At 56.4% G+C, this 18,724-nt stretch overlaps 1 protein-coding gene across 1 annotated transcript; it reads right to left on the reverse strand.

Annotated features, from left to right (window-relative positions):
- Window positions 1-5,237: 5,237 nt before the first annotated feature.
- On the reverse strand, window positions 5,238-14,164 carry APLN (apelin). Its single transcript, XM_037909161.2, has 3 exons — window positions 13,929-14,164; window positions 7,560-7,731; window positions 5,238-6,967 (listed from the first exon to the last, which is right to left on the reverse strand). The coding sequence occupies exons 1-2, from the start codon at window positions 14,143-14,145 to the stop codon at window positions 7,565-7,567; spliced, it is 384 nt and encodes a 127-aa protein (XP_037765089.1). The 5' UTR covers window positions 14,146-14,164; the 3' UTR covers window positions 5,238-6,967; window positions 7,560-7,564.
- Window positions 14,165-18,724: the final 4,560 nt, after the last annotated feature.

Raw genomic sequence — 18,724 nt, forward strand, 5'->3', positions numbered from 1 at the left:
TGACTTTCTGCTTCTTAGCTCATGGCTGCTGCTGTCCACATGTGCTGCTACTTACTGAAGAAAAAGGCCTCAGTCCTTACACTCTCACCAGCAGAAGTTGGTCCCATAAAATGTATTCGCTCCCCCCCTTGTCTCTCTAAAATGAAATGCTACTGGCAGAAGTGGGAGGAGCATGACTAGACAGGCTGCCTGGTTCAAAGAGCTCACTCTGGGCTCAAGGGTTTGCATTGCTATCTAAGCCAGCATCACAGCCCTCCTAATTCAGCTCTGGCAAGGCAGGCATGGGCCTGCATGGGATGGAGGAGAGGCAAAGGGTTGATTCACTGAACTGCCCTGACTTCAGAGAGGGCTGCAGTGTGGCTGAGGCAGGCAGGCAAGGACAGCAGGGCTTGAACCAACTGCCTTGGCCAGCGAGCTCAACAACAGCAACAGTAAATCCTGGGAGGGGACTAAGGTGATGGGACAGACTGTCTCCTGCACTGGGCAGGGCCCCAGTTACATTCCACCACCCTGGAGCTGCTCATGACTTAGAATCATAGAATCATAGAATATCAGGGTTGGAAGGGACCCCAGAAGGTCATCTAGTCCAACCCCCTGCTCAAAGCAGGACCAAGTCCCAGTTAAATCATCCCAGCCAGGGCTTTGTCAAGCCTGACCTTAAAAACCTCTAAGGAAGGAGATTCTACCACCTCCCTAGGTAACGCATTCCAGTGTTTCACCACCCTCTTAGTGAAAAAGTTTTTCCTAATATCCAATCTAAACCTCCCCCATTGCAACTTGAGACCATTACTCCTCGTTCTGTCATCTGCTACCATTGAGAACAGTCTAGAGCCATCCTCTTTGGAACCCCCTTTCAGGTAGTTGAAAGCAGCTATCAAATCCCCCCTCATTCTTCTCTTCTGCAGACTAAACAATCCCAGCTCCCTCAGCCTCTCCTCATAAGTCATGTGCTCTAGACCCCTAATCATTTTTGTTGCCCTTCGCTGGACTCTTTCCAATTTATCCACATCCTTCTTGTAGTGTGGGGCCCAAAACTGGACACAGTACTCCAGATGAGGCCTCACCAGTGTCGAATAGAGGGGAACGATCACGTCCCTCGATCTGGTCGCTATGCCCCTACTTATACATCCCAAAATGCCATTGGCCTTCTTGGCAACAAGGGCACACTGCTGACTCATATCCAGCTTCTCGTCCACTGTCACCCCTAGGTCCTTTTCCGCAGAACTGCTGCCTAGCCATTCGGTCCCTAGTCTGTAGCGGTGCATTGGGTTCTTCCGTCCTAAGTGCAGGACCCTGCACTTATCCTTATTGAACCTCATCAGGTTTCTTTTGGCCCAATCCTCCAATTTGTCTAGGTCCTTCTGTATCCTTCCCACTGATCAGAACCAAATTGCCCCTCACTACTCCACTCCCTCCAGGCCTCGTCCCACACAGCTTCCCGCTGTGCAATGGGGATGGTCCTGACCAACTTGGGGAAAGCCCTTTTGCAGTATCTAGATGCCAGGGACTCAAGGAGTCTTCGAGCCCTATGCCTGTCGGTGGGGAGCAGACACTCCTTCCTTCACAAGTGTCACCCCCCCCCCGCCCCAAGACTCAAGGTCCCATGGGCTGGGCTCTGATGGCATGGAGTCCCATGTGGAAATGTGGTGAGTGGATTACTCCCTGCCTGTTCTGGGGTGACAGGAGGTGTGGGCTCCTGGGTGACATGAACATGTGTCCCTGTGGACCAGCTGACACCCGCACTCAGCTGGGGGCTGTGCGGAGTTAGTACAGCCAGGCAAGTTTTTATTTCAATAAGGGCTGTTGACAATCCGAGTGTGAGGAGAACCTGCCTCTGCCTCCACCACAAGGTGGTGTTCCAATGGACACTGTCCTGCATCTTCTCCTGGGGCCCTTCCACCATCTCGCCAGCTGATTCAGCCAGGGCTTAAGACAGTCAGAGCTGAGATAGCTCAGCTGAACTCCAGACCCGCCGCCTTAGCTCCTGTTCTTTGGCTTATTCTACTCCCATGGGCAGCAGTACAGGGCCTCAGAGAGCCTGGCACCCTTGTGCCAGGGACACAGATACAGTGCTAGGGCACAGTCAAATCTCTAAGGGGCTCCTTCCCTGTGGCTGGAGCAAACAATTGCTGCCCTTCACCCTGGGGTGCTGCCCTGAGCCATTCCCCTCCCTGGCCCCCGGTGGGGCTGCCACTTGTCTCAGGTGCTGCCCTGACCCATTTCCGAACCTGGCGCCTGCTGGGGCTGCCACCTGTCCCTGCTGCCCTGAGTGGTTCCTGTCTCTGGCACTCACTGGGGTTGCCACCTGTCCTCATTTTCCCAGGAGTTTCCCTTTTTTAGGTAGCTGTCCCAGGAAACCTGTAAGCCCTCCCAGCCCAGCCCTGGTTGTTGTCAGTCACCCCAATGGCTCCCCCAGCCCTACTGTTTGCACCAGGGGGGCAGTGCCTGCGCAGAGGGTGCTCGGGTTCAGAGTGTCGGGGAGGGGGGTGGCTTGGGAGCAGCAAGCAGGACAGGTAGAGCTTAGGGGCAGCAGCGCCCAGTGGCTGTCACGTACATACCAGCTGCAAGGGTCGCCCTGGCCAGGAATGGAGTGGATCTGGCTGGTGCCACATCCTGCTTGGTGACGTCAGTGCCCATGGCAGCCCTGGGAGCAGGAGACAGGATGGGAGACAGGGCCTTGGAAGGGGGGCAGGTGGTGCCCAGGGGGTATGCAGTAGGGTGGGGGCAGGTGGTTGTCCTGCTCAGAGGTGGCAACCCTAGCACACCCTGAGCCACCCTGCATGTAACCTAGATGAAGCTACTACAAGGTGGGTCCATAACTGGTTGGAAAACCGTTCCCAGAGAGTAGTTATCAGTGGTTCAATCATGCTGGAAGGGCATAATGAGGGGGTCCCGCAGGGATCAGTTCTGGATCCAGTTCTGTTCACTATCTTCATCAGTGATTTAGATAATGGCATAGAGAGAACACTTATAAAGTTTGTGGACAATACCAAGCTGGGAGGGGTTGCAAGTGCTTTGGCGGATAGGATTAAAATTCAAAATGATCTGGACAAACTGGAGAAATGGTCTGAAGAAAATAGGATGAAATTCAATAAGGATAAATGCAAAGTCCTCCACTTAGGAAGGAACAATCAGTTGCACACATACACAATGGGAAATGACTGCCTAGGAAGGAGTACTGCGGAAGGGGATCTGAGGGGTCAAAGTGGACCCCAAGCTACATATGAGTCAACAGTGTTACACTGTTGCAAAAAAAAGTGAACATCATTCTGGGATGTATTAGCGGGAGAGTTGTAAGCAAGACATGAGAAATAATTCTTCTACTCTACTCAGGCTTCACCTGGAGTAGTGTGTCCAGTCTGGGTGCCACATTTCAGGAAGGATGTGGACAAATTGGAGAAAGTCCAGAGAAGAGCAACCAAAACGATTAAAGGTCTAGAAAACATGACATATGAGAGAAGATTTTAAAAAATGGGTTTGTTTAGTCTGGAAAAGAGAAGACTGAGAGGGGATATGATAATAGTTTTCAAGTACATAAAAGGTTGTTACAAGGAGGAGGGAGAAAAATTGTTCTTCTTAACCTCTGAGGATAGGACAAGAAGCAACGGGCTTATTGCAGCAAGGGAGGTTTAGGTTGGACATTAGGAAAAACTTCCTGTTGGGGTTGTTAAGCACCGGAATAAATTGCCTAGGGCAAGTTGTGGAATCTCCATCACTGGTAATTTTTAAGAGCAGATTGGACAAACACCTGTCAGGGATGGTCTAGGTAATCCTTAGTCCTGCCAGCAGTGCAGGGGACTCACCTAGATGACCTTGAGGTCCCCTCCAGTCCTATGGGTCTACGTCTGTCACTCCACCCAGCTCTAGGTCCCACAACCTCATCCCTCAGGAATGCTTCTTGGACCCTACTCCTTTTCCTTGTGCCCTTGCCCCACCTCTGCTGGCCCAGCAGTAGAGTAACCCTCTACAGCACGTCTGTGATGCTCCTGTTTTTTCTATACCAGTTTACCCACACCCCGCCCCCAGCCACTGGGCAGGTTCAGACATTCAGCCCCTGTGAGTACCTCCGGTATGTGCCTCTGCATGCATATCTTGCCTCTTCTGCCTGGGACAAGACAGTAGGGGCTCGGAAATAACATCCTGTATAGGTGAATGGGGAGCGAGGACTGAAGTCCATGAGTTTCTTGACATGGGAGTGTCACTGTAGCTCTGACAAGGCAGCTTCTGGAGGCCCCCCCACCACAGAAATACATGCGCTGTCACAAACACCCACATACTCCTTCAGCATAGCCAGCCTCAAGGTGGCTTTCTGCAGTTAGAACAGTGTTGGGATGACGTGCTGGGCCATGCAGATCCAGCCACCTCCATTCCGCCTCCTTAAATCTTCCACCACCCACTTTGAGCTAGATATGCCATTCCTGTTCAAAACAGCTGCCCTGCCCCAGCCCAGCAGTGGCTGCATTTCAAAGAACAAAACATCCCCAATGGATGGGCTGCAGTGGCACTTGCAGCTGTAGTGTGGTGAGAAGACATTTTATGACTTACTGGGGAAACAGGAAAGCATCTGGCTCAGAGCAGGGAGCAATGACCCACTGCATGGCTAGCCCAGAGGCCTGGTTCAAGGAGTTCTCTCTGGGCTCAAGTGTCTGCATGGGTATCTAGGCCAACATCACAGCCCTCCTAATTCAGCTAAGGGCTTCCTGGCACAGCAGGCATGGGCCTCCATGGGCCAAAGGGGAGGCAGAGGGTTGATTCACTGAACTGCCCTGACTTGAAAGGGAGCTGCAGCATGGCTGAGGCAGGCAGGCAAGGACAGCAGGGCTTGAACCAACTACCTCCACTCAGGATCCAGACCCCTCAATGCCCCTGCACTCGCCAGCAAGCTAAGCAATGGTAAATCCTGGGAGGGGACTAATGTGATGGGACAGACTGTCTCCTGCACTGGGCAGGGCCCCCAGTTACATTTCACCACCCTGGAGCTGCTCACGACTACCCACTGATCAGAACCAAACTGCCCCTCACTACTCCACTCTCTCCAGGCCTCGTCTCATGCAGCTTCCCGCTGTGCGATGGGGATGGTCCTGACCAACTTGGGGAAAGCCTTTTGCAAGCTACAGACAGGAAGTCCTGGGGGTGCTCTGCAGTGTCCAAGCTAAGCCGGGGCTGTGACACCCAGGATCACACACACAACCGTCCCGAGGGAGAAGGGAATAAACAGTGCCTGGACCTCCTAAAAGAAGGGTTTATTATCATAACTTTATTATAAAGACATTTACATAGACCAATCTTTACAGACGCAGAAAACACAGTGACCAACAGGGAACAGGTTTGTCTGGAGTAAGGCATCCCCATTTGGTATAAATTAGTATTTTATACAAGAATCACTGACAGACACCTGAAATATTACACAGGAGCCAGCTCTGCCTGCCTACTTGGCACCCCTCACCCCATGGAGCCATGCTGGCACCATGGGTCAGGCTGGGGAGGGGTGTGGCCCCCACTGCTGGCCCTCAAGTGACTTCAGTGTGATTGGAGCAGAGATCCACAAGGGGAGACCCACTGGTGCAGAAGTGTGGGGGAAGGGAGGTCCCTGCCAGACTAGCCAGTGCAGACGCCAGATCCTTCCCTGCACCCTGCCAGGAGAGGGTGCTCCCAAGGCCCATGTCATAGTGCCACTGCAGTACCAGGGGTACTCCAAAGCGGCAAGCCTCCCAGGCTCAGATCCTAGCCCCCCATGCCTGGGAAAGCCCCTCTTCCAAGGGCTGCTCCTTCACTCCCTCCTCCAGCTCTCGCTGAGCAGGCACTGTCCTTGCCACACACACAGCAAAACAGGATGGGCATGGAGAGACAGTTACATACAGCACGGCCACGCCCAACCCCTCTCCACGGGATCCTCAGGGCCCTGCAAGCACCCCCCCCCCACCCGAGCCCAGCAGCTCCCCCAGAGGCAGCTGGGAGAGTCATTGCAGAGCAATGGCCAGGGTGCCAGGCCGTCTCTGCAGCACCACGCACCAGACCAGTTCATCTCCCATGGGGGGGAAGATGGGGAGTGTTCAAAGACACTGAAGGGGCCCTGTGCAGGTTTAGCACCACAAGAATAAATAGACCCGAGCTGACCACCACCTTGTACACATGCAGACGAGGTGCTCAGCTCTCTAGGGAGTGGAGGGGACGGGACAGGACTAATGGGGGATTGCCTAGGAAGCCCAGAAGGATAGTTTCTCCCTCTGTGCTTCTCAGCCCCAGTGGCCTTCTCATGCCAGCCACAGCTCCCTGCCCCTGGCATGACCCCCCTCACAGCTGCACTGGAGCTACATGCTCCTTGCCCAGACTCTTGGCAGGCTAACAATGAGCCAGGGCAGCAATGAGACCCCAGGCAGGCTCATTACAGCAGTGCTCTTCCTCCCCACCCCCTGGAAACACCAAGGGAGCAAGTGCAACCCAGCCCAATCCCCTCAGCCCAGAGATCCCCAAGCACAGGAGTCTGTGGTCCTGCTGCTTCTGTGAGAGAGAGACAGCCAAGGGGACAGAGGGAGCTGGCAGTCGGGCACCCTTCCAGTCCTGAGCAGTTTTAAGGGCCCACTCAGGGCAATGGGGCTGGCTAGGTCAAGGTGAGCCCTGGGCAGCATTCCCTCTGCCAAGGGCTGGGAAGAGGCAGGGATCCACCCCAGCCATCAGCAGGGAAAGGGGAAAGATGCCAGCGGTTGCACCCAGCCTGGGTGCTGGGTCTGCAGAGACAAGGCGCGGAGATGCCTGCTGGGAGTGTGCGGGTCTGTGTCTCCGTATGTGATGGGGGTTGAGGTGCCGACAGCTTCATCTGGGGCGACTGCATGACAGGCTGGCGGACGGGAGGAGCCTGCCCAACCCAGCAGGCGGGAGCCCCGCACTCAGGGCTCCATGACAAGCAAACCAGTCTATAAAGCAGAGAGGACAAAGGGGATGGGCCTTCAGGGGGCCCACAGCAACCCTGCAAGTGAACAGAGGCAAGGAGACAAGTCAGGGGAGGCCACAGCCCTCACTGGGAGACTGACCCCTCATCCCTCAGCACCTAATCCAGCCCCACGCAGTTCACAAACCCAGGTTCTCCTCCTGCTTCAGGGGCTGCCCCCAGAGCCAATTCCAAGGGGTGCAGAAAAATCACATCTGGCTTTCTATTCTATAACCAAGCGAATGGTCCTGAGGGAGCTCCCTCAACCCCTAACCGCAGATACCCCAGCAGCTGTGGCCTCCAGAATAATCTCAGGGGACCCCACTCCCTCTAGTGCAGACCCTGGTAGTTATGAGCAGCTGGACTGAAGCATTGCACCCATTGGGGATGGATTCTGTTCACATCTGCTCTATGGACAGCAGCTCTGAGCACTGTCCCCTGCCCCAGGACAGGTGTTCAGTGTCAGAGGGCTAGGATGGGGCCTATGGCTGGAGCACCTGTACTCTGTTGTGATCACTCTCCCAGCCACGGTGCTTCTCCACATGCCTGAACCTCCCCAGACATGCCCTCCCAAACTGCGCTGGGCTGGTCCCATGTGGTTCCCCCACCATCCCATGGAAAGGCCCGTTACCTGCACTAGAAAGGCATGGGGCCCTTGTGGGAGAGACGGGGTCTTGGACGTCGGGACTTTCGCCAGCCATTCTGCCGGTGTCCTGCTCCATTCCGCACCCCCTTGGGGTGCACCAGGTTCCGGATGTTCCCTTTCTCCAGGTCTCTGCCATCCGGCGCCTCAGCCAATGGTGCTGCGGACAGAGAAAGCATGTTAGTGCCAGAGGCCCCTGCCCACACAGCCCCTCAAGTCACACACAGCAGGCCTGACATGTTCCAGGGCTCCAGTGTCCTAGAGCTCCTCCTAGAGCTCAGTGGCTCCCAGCTCTTGGTTTCCAGACCCTATATTCTGCCTTGCTGAACATAGGAACATAAGACGCATACTGGGTCAGACCAAAGGTCCATCTACACCAGTATCCTGTCTTCCGACAGTGGCCAATGCCAGGTGCCCAGAGGGAATGAACAGAACAGATAATCATCAAGTGATCCATCCCCCGTCATCCACTCCCAGCTTCTGGCAAACAGAGGGTAGGAATGTCATCCCTGCCCATCCTGGCTAGTAGCCATTGATGGACCTGTCCTCCATGAACTTATCGGTTCTTTTTTTAACCCTGTTATAGTCTTGGCCTTCACAACATCCTCTGGCAAAGAGTTCCACAGGTTGACTGTACATTTTGTGAAGAAATACTTCCTTTTGTTTGTTTTAAACTTGTTGCCTGTTAATTTCATTGGTTGACCCCTAGTACTTGTCTTATGAGAAGGAGTAAATAACACTTCCTTATTTTTACTTTCTCCACACCAGTCATGATTTTATAGACCTCTATCATATCCCCCCTTAGTCATCTCTTTTCCAAGCTGAACAGTCCCAATCTTATTAATCTCTCCTCAGATAGAAGCTGTTTCAAACCCCTAATCATTTTTGTTGCCCTTTTCTGAACCTTTTCCTGGTGCATTTATCAAGGAAAGACCTGCCTGGAGCCATCCCAGCACAGACTGCCCACATGTCTGTGTGAAGAGGTCTCCTCCCCCCACCCCTCCCCTGGCCAGCTCAGGGCGAGATGGGCAAAGGCAGGGGCTGTTTCTATTGCGGGGGGGGGGGGGGGGGGGGCAGGGCTGGCCCCTCCTGGAGTTGGCTCTGCGTCAGGCACTGCTGGGCTTCCACAGCTGCCTGCCAGAGGGACTCTCCTCTGGGGAAGGAAAGTGAGCTCAGCTCCCTTGCCCAGGGATGGGCTGGGGTCAGCTGAATCCCCTCACCGAGGCCAGTTCATTTCCTTCCTCCTGAGGATGCATCTTGCGGCAGGGCTGGGGAGATATTCTTGGAAATCCCCTCCTAGGACTCCAGCCACCTTGGGACATTTAACCCCAGCAGAGCCCCTCCCCCACATTACCGGCTGCACATCAAACCTGGCCCAGGAACAGCAGAGCAGGTCACCATTTCCTGCTACTTCTCCCACCTGCAGGGAGAGGGACCTGCTGCATTTCCTCCTCTTCTCTGGCCTCTGCATCCTGCCCAGGGCCACAGAAGAGGGGAGATTCCATGGGAAGAGCCAATGGTCATCCCAGGCATGGTCCCTCTCCAGCCAGGGTGGAAATTCAGCCCCCACCACAGGTTAAGCATTGGGCTATAGCAGAAAGCCCAGTGCTGCATCTCAGCCCATCCCCCCAGTCAGCTCACTCCGAGCAGGGGCAGAGCCCAGGGCACCTAGCTGCAGAAAGCAGCCTCCCCATCTTCTGCAGAATATTCTAGGAAGGAGGGAAGTCCCTCTACGGAACCCCTTCAGCAGACTTCTACCCCCAGGGCAGTCTAGTCACTGCTCTGGGTTCGGGCACAGAATAAGCCAGGGAACGCCAGTGGCTAATAACTAGTCCACTGCTCTCAGAGGTATTGGTTACTCTGCACTCTTCACACTCTCTCTCTGGATTCAGCGGCTGGATTTTCTGCCTCTGGCTGGAAGCCTCCTGGGCTATTGACTCTCACTTCCAGACTAGCCCCTCTGGCCTTCTCAGCCCAGGCTGTGGTTCTGGTGTCACCAAAAGGCAGCACATCCCTGCTGGGTGTCAGCGTCCCAGCCAGACCTGCCCATCACCCAAGGCAAGGTGCACAGAGTGGTGATGGAAATGGGCCCAGAGTGTGCAGCCGGTTTCCTGGATTACCCCCAGCAGGAGCCATTAGGCTGTGGAGTGCTTCCTGGAGTGACTTGGCCAGGTCACTTGCAGCCCCTGGCATGGTGCCATGGGGAATTCTCTGGCAAGTGGGGACAGCTCATGCCAGCAGCCAGGGCTCCTGGTATCCCTGGGTCAGATAGCAGCCTCAGCCTATGCTCACACTCATAGGCTCTGCATTCTACTCCCCTGCCCCGCACACAGCCACCCCCAACCAGTAACCACATACTCCTCCCCTCTCAAACACCAGCGCCCGCCAGCCTCCCTCCCTCGCCTTGGGGCAGCCTGCCTGAGAGCCCCGCATATCTAACTGCGCACACAGCCCCACAGAGCAGCTGTGGCTGCTTGCACCACTGCACACCCACTCGCTCATAGTGTGGAGTACAAACATGCATCCTCCATATACATGCAGCACATGCTGCCCTCCCAACAGGCCACACGCATGGGCTGTCCCTGCACCCCACCATTCCCCACCCCTCGGTTTCCCTGCCCTTCCTAGACCCAGCTCACACACTTTGCCATTCCCTGCACTCTTTGACCCCAGGGTCTCACCAGACCCTGTGGGGTGGAGTCTGCATTTATACTAATGACACCTGGTGTTGGAGCTGGGATGGGGGACCCATTTCTCCACCCCCCCCCCCCATTATTCCTCTGTACCATTCCACCACACTGGGAAACTCAGATTAATTCAGTAAGAAATGCCCTGAATTCCAGCAGTCTGTCCCCTCCCAGGCGCCAGGGCTCTGGGCTGCCCCTAATCCCCTGGGGAGTCACACAGTAGCTAGTCTGGGAGGGGTCCTGGGCTGTGATGCAGCCCCAGGCAGGCTGGGCTAGGCCCTGGGATGATCCCGTTACAGGATGATCCTGCCCCCCTCCCGTAGACAGCTTGGCTTGGAGCTTGATCCGGGACAGGGAGAATGTGGGGTAAGCTGCCCTCCCCTGTGCCAGGGAGACCTCTCCCCATTACGGTCATATGAAGGCAGCCTGGGCAGCCTTAGCCAGAGAGGGGAGATGGAGGCCAGGACTCCCCACAGCCACATCTCCAGATGGCAGCCACGGTTCTGTGCCTGAGGCAGAGAAAAGGAGGGTGGGGGTGGGGGGCGCAAACGGCCCTCCCAAGCCCTGGCATGGTCCCAGGCTCCAGCCCTCTGGCTGCCGGGTGGCACACAGGCTCCCACGGCTGAGACACTCTCTGCCCTGTCCATGTGGTGTTGTTTTGCTTGCCTCTCCAGCCGGCAGTTCTGACAGGATGAGGTTTGTTATCACCATGAAGAGAGCTTTGTCTGCGCTGGACAGAGGAGGAAGGAAGAGCCTCCAATTCCTGTCAACAAGGCTCCATCGGTGAGGTGCTGATTAGCCCCCAGGCTAGCTCTGCGTGTTCTGCCCTGCATGCCAGCCAGGGCCAAGCTGACACCTTCCATCTCCACTGCCAGGCCCAGACCCTGCCCTGCTAGCCCATCTGAGGTGCTCTGGCTTAGCATCATTGGGCAGGCCCCCTCCGCTACGCTGGGCAGCATACACTGCTCGGTTGGGGGGCTCACCATCTCCAGAGCCACAGGGCCAGTCCACAGTAACCTGCGTGTGGGACCCCACCCCCCTTAGCCAGCCACTCGCTACTGAAGGGCACAGCAGAACTCCCTGGCCTGACCCCCATCCTTTGCCTTCGTGGCTGGAGGGGGTCCTGGAGCTTTTCCTGGCTGCAGCTTGAGACCCTGGGCCAGAAAGAACAGAGACCCTGTGGCTGTGGCCATTGTGCTGTTCAGGACAGCCCTGCTGCTGCCCCCGCTCATGCACTGCACAGTCTGGAACCCCTCCCTGAGGCAGCACCTGCAAGGGCAGGGCCATTGCACTGGCACAGAAACCTCGGGCACAGCTGGGGTGCTCTCCCCTCACGGAGGCACAGTCTGCAGCAGCAGTCCCAGCCCTACAACAGAGGTCATGATGGGGAAACAACCCTTCCACTCCCCTCACAGGGCACTGGCCTGCAGCAGGTGTAGGGCTGGAAATCCCCTCGGGGGGTGGGAGGGAAGGGAAACTCCAGTTTGGGGGTTCAGGGGGTCCAAGGCTTTGGGTCAGACTCAATCACCACAGCTCTCCACCTGCCTACTAATTCCTAGGCTGCTCTGTACTGGACACCACACACAAGAACCCCTTGCAGCTGGCCCACCTTTTCCATGCCTCCTCCTGCCGCTCTCAGATGCTGGCACTACTGCTGCCGGTCCACTTGTTCTGCCACACAGAAGCTTTCAGTCTCCAGGGCTGTCACTCAGACACCTTCCACCAGCACCAGCACCGCTTATGAGCACCTTTTTCTTTTAAGTATCTCAATAGCTGCATACAAAAATCTGCCACAGCCTGACAGCGCCAGCGTTTGGGGCACAGCAGGCTTCTGCTCCAGGCACTCTCTGGGTGCACCTTTCACTGCTCCAGGAGGGCTGGAGGTAAGGACTGGGAGAGAATTTCAGACAGCACCAGAACAATGGTATAAAGCCCAAGGAGCAACTGAACAGGAAGAATACAAAAACAGGCATCAGATTCCCTCTGCAAAAACCCACCTCCACCCTGATGCCAGGGATCTGGGAATGAGGATTTTCCTGCCTACCTGAAAAAGCCCAGCGGCACCTGGTAAGTGGCAGCCACTACAGCAGGTGCAACTGGGCGGGTGCCAGTCTGGCAGCTGGTATCGCCATATGGGCATCCTGCCCATTACAGCCACCAAGGCTCAAATTGGCACCTGTGGGCTACAGGCAGAGGTTACAGTAGCCAAGGCCAAAGGGAGCCAGCCCTCTAGCTGTGTCAACAGGAGATATACTGAGCTTATTTTGGCTGGGAGTCACTGTGGGCAGCTCTCCTGGGATCCATTGACACTCAGCATCAGGTGTTCTCTCCCCTTCTGCCTCGGCTGGTTCAAGGGCACACAAAGCAGAGTTTCTCTAGATCAGCCTGGACCCTAGGGAACAGACCCCACAGCTATCTGCAATGCCATTTAACTGTGTGTTATCTGGAAGCTCTTTCCCTTCACCATGACACTCAGATAAACACACCCTGTCGCTGCCTTGTAAGTTTAGGCTTTGAGCTGCTATGTTTAAAGCATTAGCCTGTGACTCCAAAGAGCTGCAGTAAGGCCCAAACGATCTGCGTTTTTGGGCCCCGGCTAGTCCCTAGGAGTGCAGAGTAGCCACATCACAAAGCCAGCACACATTGCCAGATTATTAGCAGTCGCTGCTGCAGGGAATGGAATGCCAGGGGAGCTGTGGGGAAGGGCTGGGGGCCAAAGGCCAGACTGCCGGGGTGTGTGTGCGTGCGTGCTGTGGTCACGACGGAGCCATCCCAGCTGCAGCTTTGTGCAGGAAGCGTGCATAGCAAATCCCATGTTAGTCTGACCTCAGGCCACAGCTATTACCTCCTCACTTTCCTGACCACTTTCCTGACACACATTCACCAGTTAAACAGAGCTGTTGAAGCCAAACCACCCTTGCAGGGGGAGTCTGTCACCGGTTCTGGTTACTGCACAGAAAGTTAACTCCCTTGGCAAGTATGCTCTTGCAACAGGTCCCCTTCTGCCCTACAGAATCACCAGGGGGCATGCCCCCGAGGCAAGGGCCCAAATCAGGAATGCCCCTTAGGGAGAGGATACTGCCAAGGTCGGGGCAGCCCCTTGGTGGGGAGGCTCAGTGCCCTCATCCCACACTCCCATCCCTGCACAGACAACCTCCTGTTCATCCCCCCTGCCCTACTATGTCTCCTTCTGGCCCCACACCAGCGACAGCACATCCATGCGCCTCATCGCCCTTCAGGACGCCTGGTAGCGGAGCTGCCATCAGACCAAGCGGGGACTGCTTTGCTGCTGGTTAGCAAGACACACGGCCATGCCCCTTAACTGAGCGGATCCAGCTGGGTATGGGAGCAGGCATGGAGCGGCTGGCACTGTGGACCTGGGGGAGAGGCTGGGCGGATCAGTGCCCCAAGGAGAAGCAGGACGGAGAGCGGCCTCCCGGGCTGTGTCAGGGACAGCCCAGGCTCGCCTCGTGCCGATCCGAGCTCAGAGCCACCCACGGGAGCCCCGAGGCCGGGCGCTGAGCGCGGCCAGGGCTGGCACGACCCCGCTGCCTGCCACAGGTGTCCCGGCACCCAGGAGAGGGGCCGCCCCCGGCCGGCCAGCGCCAGCCGCCTCCCGAGCCCGGCCTGTGCAACAAGTGCCGAGCCGGGCCGGCCCCGGCGCACTCACCTCCGGAGCCCGCGCTCAGGGCGAGCCAGAGCAGCAGCAGCGCCAGCAGCCAGCGCCGCACGCTCATGGTGGGGCCGGGGCTGCAGCCGGGCGCGTTGCTCGGCGGGGAGGGGCCGGGCTCTGCCTGGCGGTGGCGGCGACGGCGAATGCACCCGCTCGCGCCGGGGGCTGCATTTGTAGCCGAGCCGTGCGCCTGGCTCCCGGCCCGCCCGGTCATGTGGCCGCGGAGGCTGGCGAGGGGCCTCCCCTGCTCGCTCCAGCACCCACCGCACGGAGGGGGGCGCGGCCAGCCCGGCCCCGCCCGCCCTGGGGCGCTGGAGAGCCCGAGCGCGGCCCGCTGCGCGCCCGCCCCCACCCTGCGCGGGGAGACCGAGCCGGGCTGGGGGACCCCAGGGCCCAGCCTGCGAGAGGAGCCCGACCCCGGGCTGGGGGACCCCAGGGCCCGGCCTGCGCGGGGATGGGATCCAGACACTGAACTCCTTCCCCCTTAGGTGGGTGCCCCCTGCCCCACCCCGAGCCCACAGGGCTCCCGAATCAACATTCCCCTGCGTTCTCTATCGGCGTCAAATACTGCCCCCCTCCCCGAGGACCTGATCTTCCCCTCCTGGGCCCCTGTCTCATCATCTTCACCTGGGCAGGCTGGGAGTACAGCGCTCCCCAAGCAGGGCTCCCTGCAGTGCTCAACTGGAAATGAAACAGGTGCAGACCAAAACCAGAGGTGCAGGGGCTCTGAACTGCCAGGCTCAGAGGTGCCAGGATTCAGTCTTGGCAAGCCCTGGCACAAATTAAGCACTAGTTCCCTGCAGTGGGTGTTTCACACCTGCAGTGAAGATGTGGGAATGATAAAACAAGGTGCCAGGGCAGGGAGAGGCAGCCCCTACAGTGAGATTGGCTTATGCTCAGCACATGGGAAGGCAGGGGAATCTCAGGCAATGGGGTGTGAGCATCCCTGTGAGAATTCCTCACTCTGCCTGGTGGCTGTGAGATCAGCATGTGAGAAAATGGTGATGCTCGACTACTCCCATAGCTCTGGGAGCAGGAGAGATACTGCACCTGGGGAAGATGGGGCCAGGGGTGAGCTGCAGGCTCCCGTGGGCAGGCAAGACCTCAGTCATTCCCCAGAGGTGGCCCAGCAGTGCCACCCCTGGCCTCCCCAAAAGGAAGGGTAGAAAATGGGGCAACCAATACCCCCCCCCCGCGTCCCCTGGAGAAGAGCCACTTCCCTGCGACCCAGGGGATTGCTTAGCAGAATATACTTCTCCCTGAATGACTGCTCTGTTTTGGGTTGACCTTGGTTCTCCAGATCCATAGGGAGCCCCTTCAGCTGCCGGAGGGGTCACCAGCTGAGTGTGGTGCAGGGAAGGATGCAGGGTAGGGCCCTGATCCTAGGCTTGTCCATAGGAATGGGGAATGCAGCAGACAGACACTTCCCAGTTTTTTGTGTCTTGCTCCAGTGGCCTTACTGAGGCAGCCCCCCTATGATAGCATAGTGCTGTATAGGCTATGGGCCCGGTTCTGAGCACCATTCCATTGCTACCAGTCTGGAGGAATAGCATTAAACACAATGGGCCAGATCCTCCACTGTCTGGCACCGTGTACACCTCAACACCTCATGTGTGCGAAAGGAGCGCAGAGCTTGGGCCAGGGGGTGCAGAAAGCATTCTGATTTGGGAGCATTTCACACACTCGTGACACATGTTTTTACTGTGGATCAGGGCCAACAGAGTTACAGCTGTGTAAATGTAGACCAGAATGTGACTCTGTACTCGTGTCATGGGTAGATTCTCGTCACTTGGGATGTAGAGAACTAAACTGAACAAATCGTTCGGTGACAGAATTGGTGGAATAGTAAAAAAGTCCTGATTTGTGAATGTTATCACACACAGAAGTATCAAGTCAGTGTGTTTCTCTCCCTCTATCTAACTATTTCTAAGCCCCAATCACCTTAGAATCTGAGAAACTCACAAACATTGATGAATTTCTGGGCACAGAGAGACCATGTGACCTGTCCAATGACACACGAAGTCTGATTCAGAGCCAGCAATTGAACCCAGATGTCTTGAGACCCAATTCTGCACTTTAGCCAGGAGCCCAGCCCTCTTCAAAGGGCCATGCATGCTGTTCGTTACTGGCAAGCATTCCGGTGAGCAAATCCCCCAAAGGCCACAAATTTTAGCATGAGCACTTTTCGTTTGTCATTGGTCATTCACTATTGTTTAAAAGCATTCAGTCATCCAATCATGAAGCAGAAACAATGCCCTGTGGCTTAGGAGACCAATCACAGCACGAATAATGAATATTGACTCTTCAAAGTGAGCTGTTTGCAAACAGTCTGCAGGCTGAAATGTGTCAAATATGCTATCAGGCCAACCCTTCCAAATAACAGTTATGTTTGCAGAAGTCACAAATGATTTGCTAATCGAAACCAGAATTAAATTAATAATAAATAGGTTTCAGAGTAGCAGCCGTGCTAGTCTGTATCCACAAAAAGAAAAGGAGTACTCGTGGCACCTTAGAGACTAACAAATTTATTTGAGCTTAAGCTTTCGTGAGCTACAGCTCACTTCATCGGATGCATCACTGCTAGCTAATCCACAGCAGGGACCCATTTTGCTTTGGACATGGGTGGGGTCAATGCCCTAGCAGTATGTCTATTCTATTTCGGATTGCAATGATTCTGTAGATACAGAACATCTCTGTACTGCAACAGCCTTACATTTCTTGTCCAGCGGCTCCTCAGCAGCGCTTTGTGGTCATCGCTTCCCCTGTCCTCCCCGTTCAGCATGGTGTCTGCAGTCAGCTGCATTACATCTCAGGCTAGTCACTTGTGCCCCTCTTTCAGCGACAGCCTCAATCATGAGCCCTGCTGGGTGCCTGCAGAGGATCAGGAGTGTTCCCCTGCATAGGCTACCCACCTTGCTGAACCTGCATGCCTAGGAGAGCAGCAGCTGCCGGCTGCTACCTTCTGCCCAGGTGCGTGAACAGGGGTGGGAAAGGGCTGGAGCTCTGGCTTCACAGTCAGAGAGCCAGGAAACGCACCAGAGCTAGGGCAGAGGGAGAAGTGATCTGTGCCAGCAAACGGGTTGGGACCCATGATTCCTCCCTTGGAGCAAGCAGGAACCCAACTGTGACTCTCAGAGTCAGATTCTGGTTCTGGCCCTACCCCAAGCCCGGCAGGTACACACTGCCCCTTTCTGGGGCTGGACTGTAGGGAGACAATGTCTCTCTTTCCAATCCCTTCCTGCACTATGCCCAGGTTGCACCCTCCTGCCCAGTGTTTGGGGAGCAGCTGGCCAGAGGTGCCCACACAATGATGCCTCTCCTCCCTGCGAGGGTTGTACCCTTTGTAAAGGACTCTTCTGTGCTGAGGGCAGCATCCTCTGCACACCCTGGGCTACAGTAGGTTACTCCTGAGGGCATTCTGCGCCAAAAAATTAAAAATTCTGCACACAATATTTTAAAATTCTTCAAAATTCTGCAGATTTTATTTGTCAAATAAATGTGGAGGCTCCAGCATGGCATTGGGGAGCACAGGCCATCGGCTGCACAGAGGTGGGAGATCACTGTGCAGCTCCCACCCCAGGACACGAACTCAGTGATGAGAGTACACCCAACCCTAACACAGCGCAAGGACCGGGCCTGCCCCAGAAACACCGCAGGCCCTACCCTTCCGTGCCAGATGTACCAGATGTGGGCAGGCAGGCTCATCAAGGCAGGATCCAAGTGTAGAGGGGCTTAGTGTGGGGGGAATCCCAAGTGTGGGTTGAGAGGGTTCTGTGTGGGGCAGTGTGGGTGTGGACAGCTCACTGGGGCATCCAGGTGGGGATCTGGATGCACAGGGGCTTATTGGGGGGTTCTGGGTGCAATGGTAATGGGACTCTGCAGGGGGGTCCAGGTGAAGGTAGTTAGGGCTCAGTGGGGGGTGGGTCTGGGTGTTGGGAGGGATAGAGCTCAGCAGGGGGTCTTGGTGAAGGAGCTGAGCAGGCGGGTCCAGATGCTGGGGGAGTGGGGCTGAGTGGAGTGGGAATCCAGGTGCAGCTGTTTGGGGCTTGGTAGGGTGGAGATCCAGGTGCTGGTGACTCACAGGGATTGTCCAGGTGCAGGGGGAGTGGGGCTTGTCAGGGGGGGTTCTGAGTGTGAGGGGTGAGGCTTGGTGGGGAGGTCTGGGTATGACGGAGTCTGGATGCATGGGGCTTGGGTGGGGAGTTTGCAGAGCTTCCTACAACCAGGGGAGAAATCTGGGGGAGGGTCTGACCTGGCCCCGGATGCCGGGCAGGGGAAGAGGAAGTCCCATCCTCCCCAGCCCAGCCGGGACTAGCAGCTGAGCCCGGCACAGGGTAGGAGCCACCAGCTGGGTCTTCCCCAGTCCCACCCGCTGCCCCATGTGATTTACCTCTCTGCTGGCTGCCCTGGGCACCCGAAACATACTGCTAGGGAAGGCCCCAGGACTGCTCTTGGGGCTTCCCTTTGCTTCCCCGTCAGAAAGTTATTTTTCTGCAGGGAAGTAAAGAAATCTTCGGAGGACATAAATTCTGTGCATGTGCAGTGACACAGAATTCCCCCAAGAGTAAATAGGTCACTGTTGCGGTGCGGCAGGTTCTCATGGGGACCATATTGAAACAGTGTCCCTGCTTTCCCATGACCCACCCTGTGTGGCACTGGGCCAGGCTGCCCCCTGTTGGCTGTGCCCTACCCTCCTCCATCCTGCTTCTCCCCCACTTCAGTAGCCCTAGCCCCATCCCCATTGCCAGCAGAGGGAGCAGAGAGAGACGGACCAGAGGTCACCTGAAATCTAG

The sequence above is a fragment of the Chelonia mydas genome, chromosome 9 (assembly GCF_015237465.2).
Source record: "Chelonia mydas isolate rCheMyd1 chromosome 9, rCheMyd1.pri.v2, whole genome shotgun sequence".
NCBI lineage: Eukaryota > Metazoa > Chordata > Testudines > Cheloniidae > Chelonia > Chelonia mydas.

Coding starts and splice junctions, on each gene's coding strand:
- APLN (XM_037909161.2), bottom strand. CDS start 14,145: ATGACCGGGCGGGCCGGGAGCCAGGCGCACGGCTCGGCTACAAATGCA. Junction 7,732..13,928: donor CCTGAGCGCGGGCTCCGGAG/GTGAGTGCGCCG, acceptor CTCTGTCCGCAG/CACCATTGGCTGAGGCGCCG.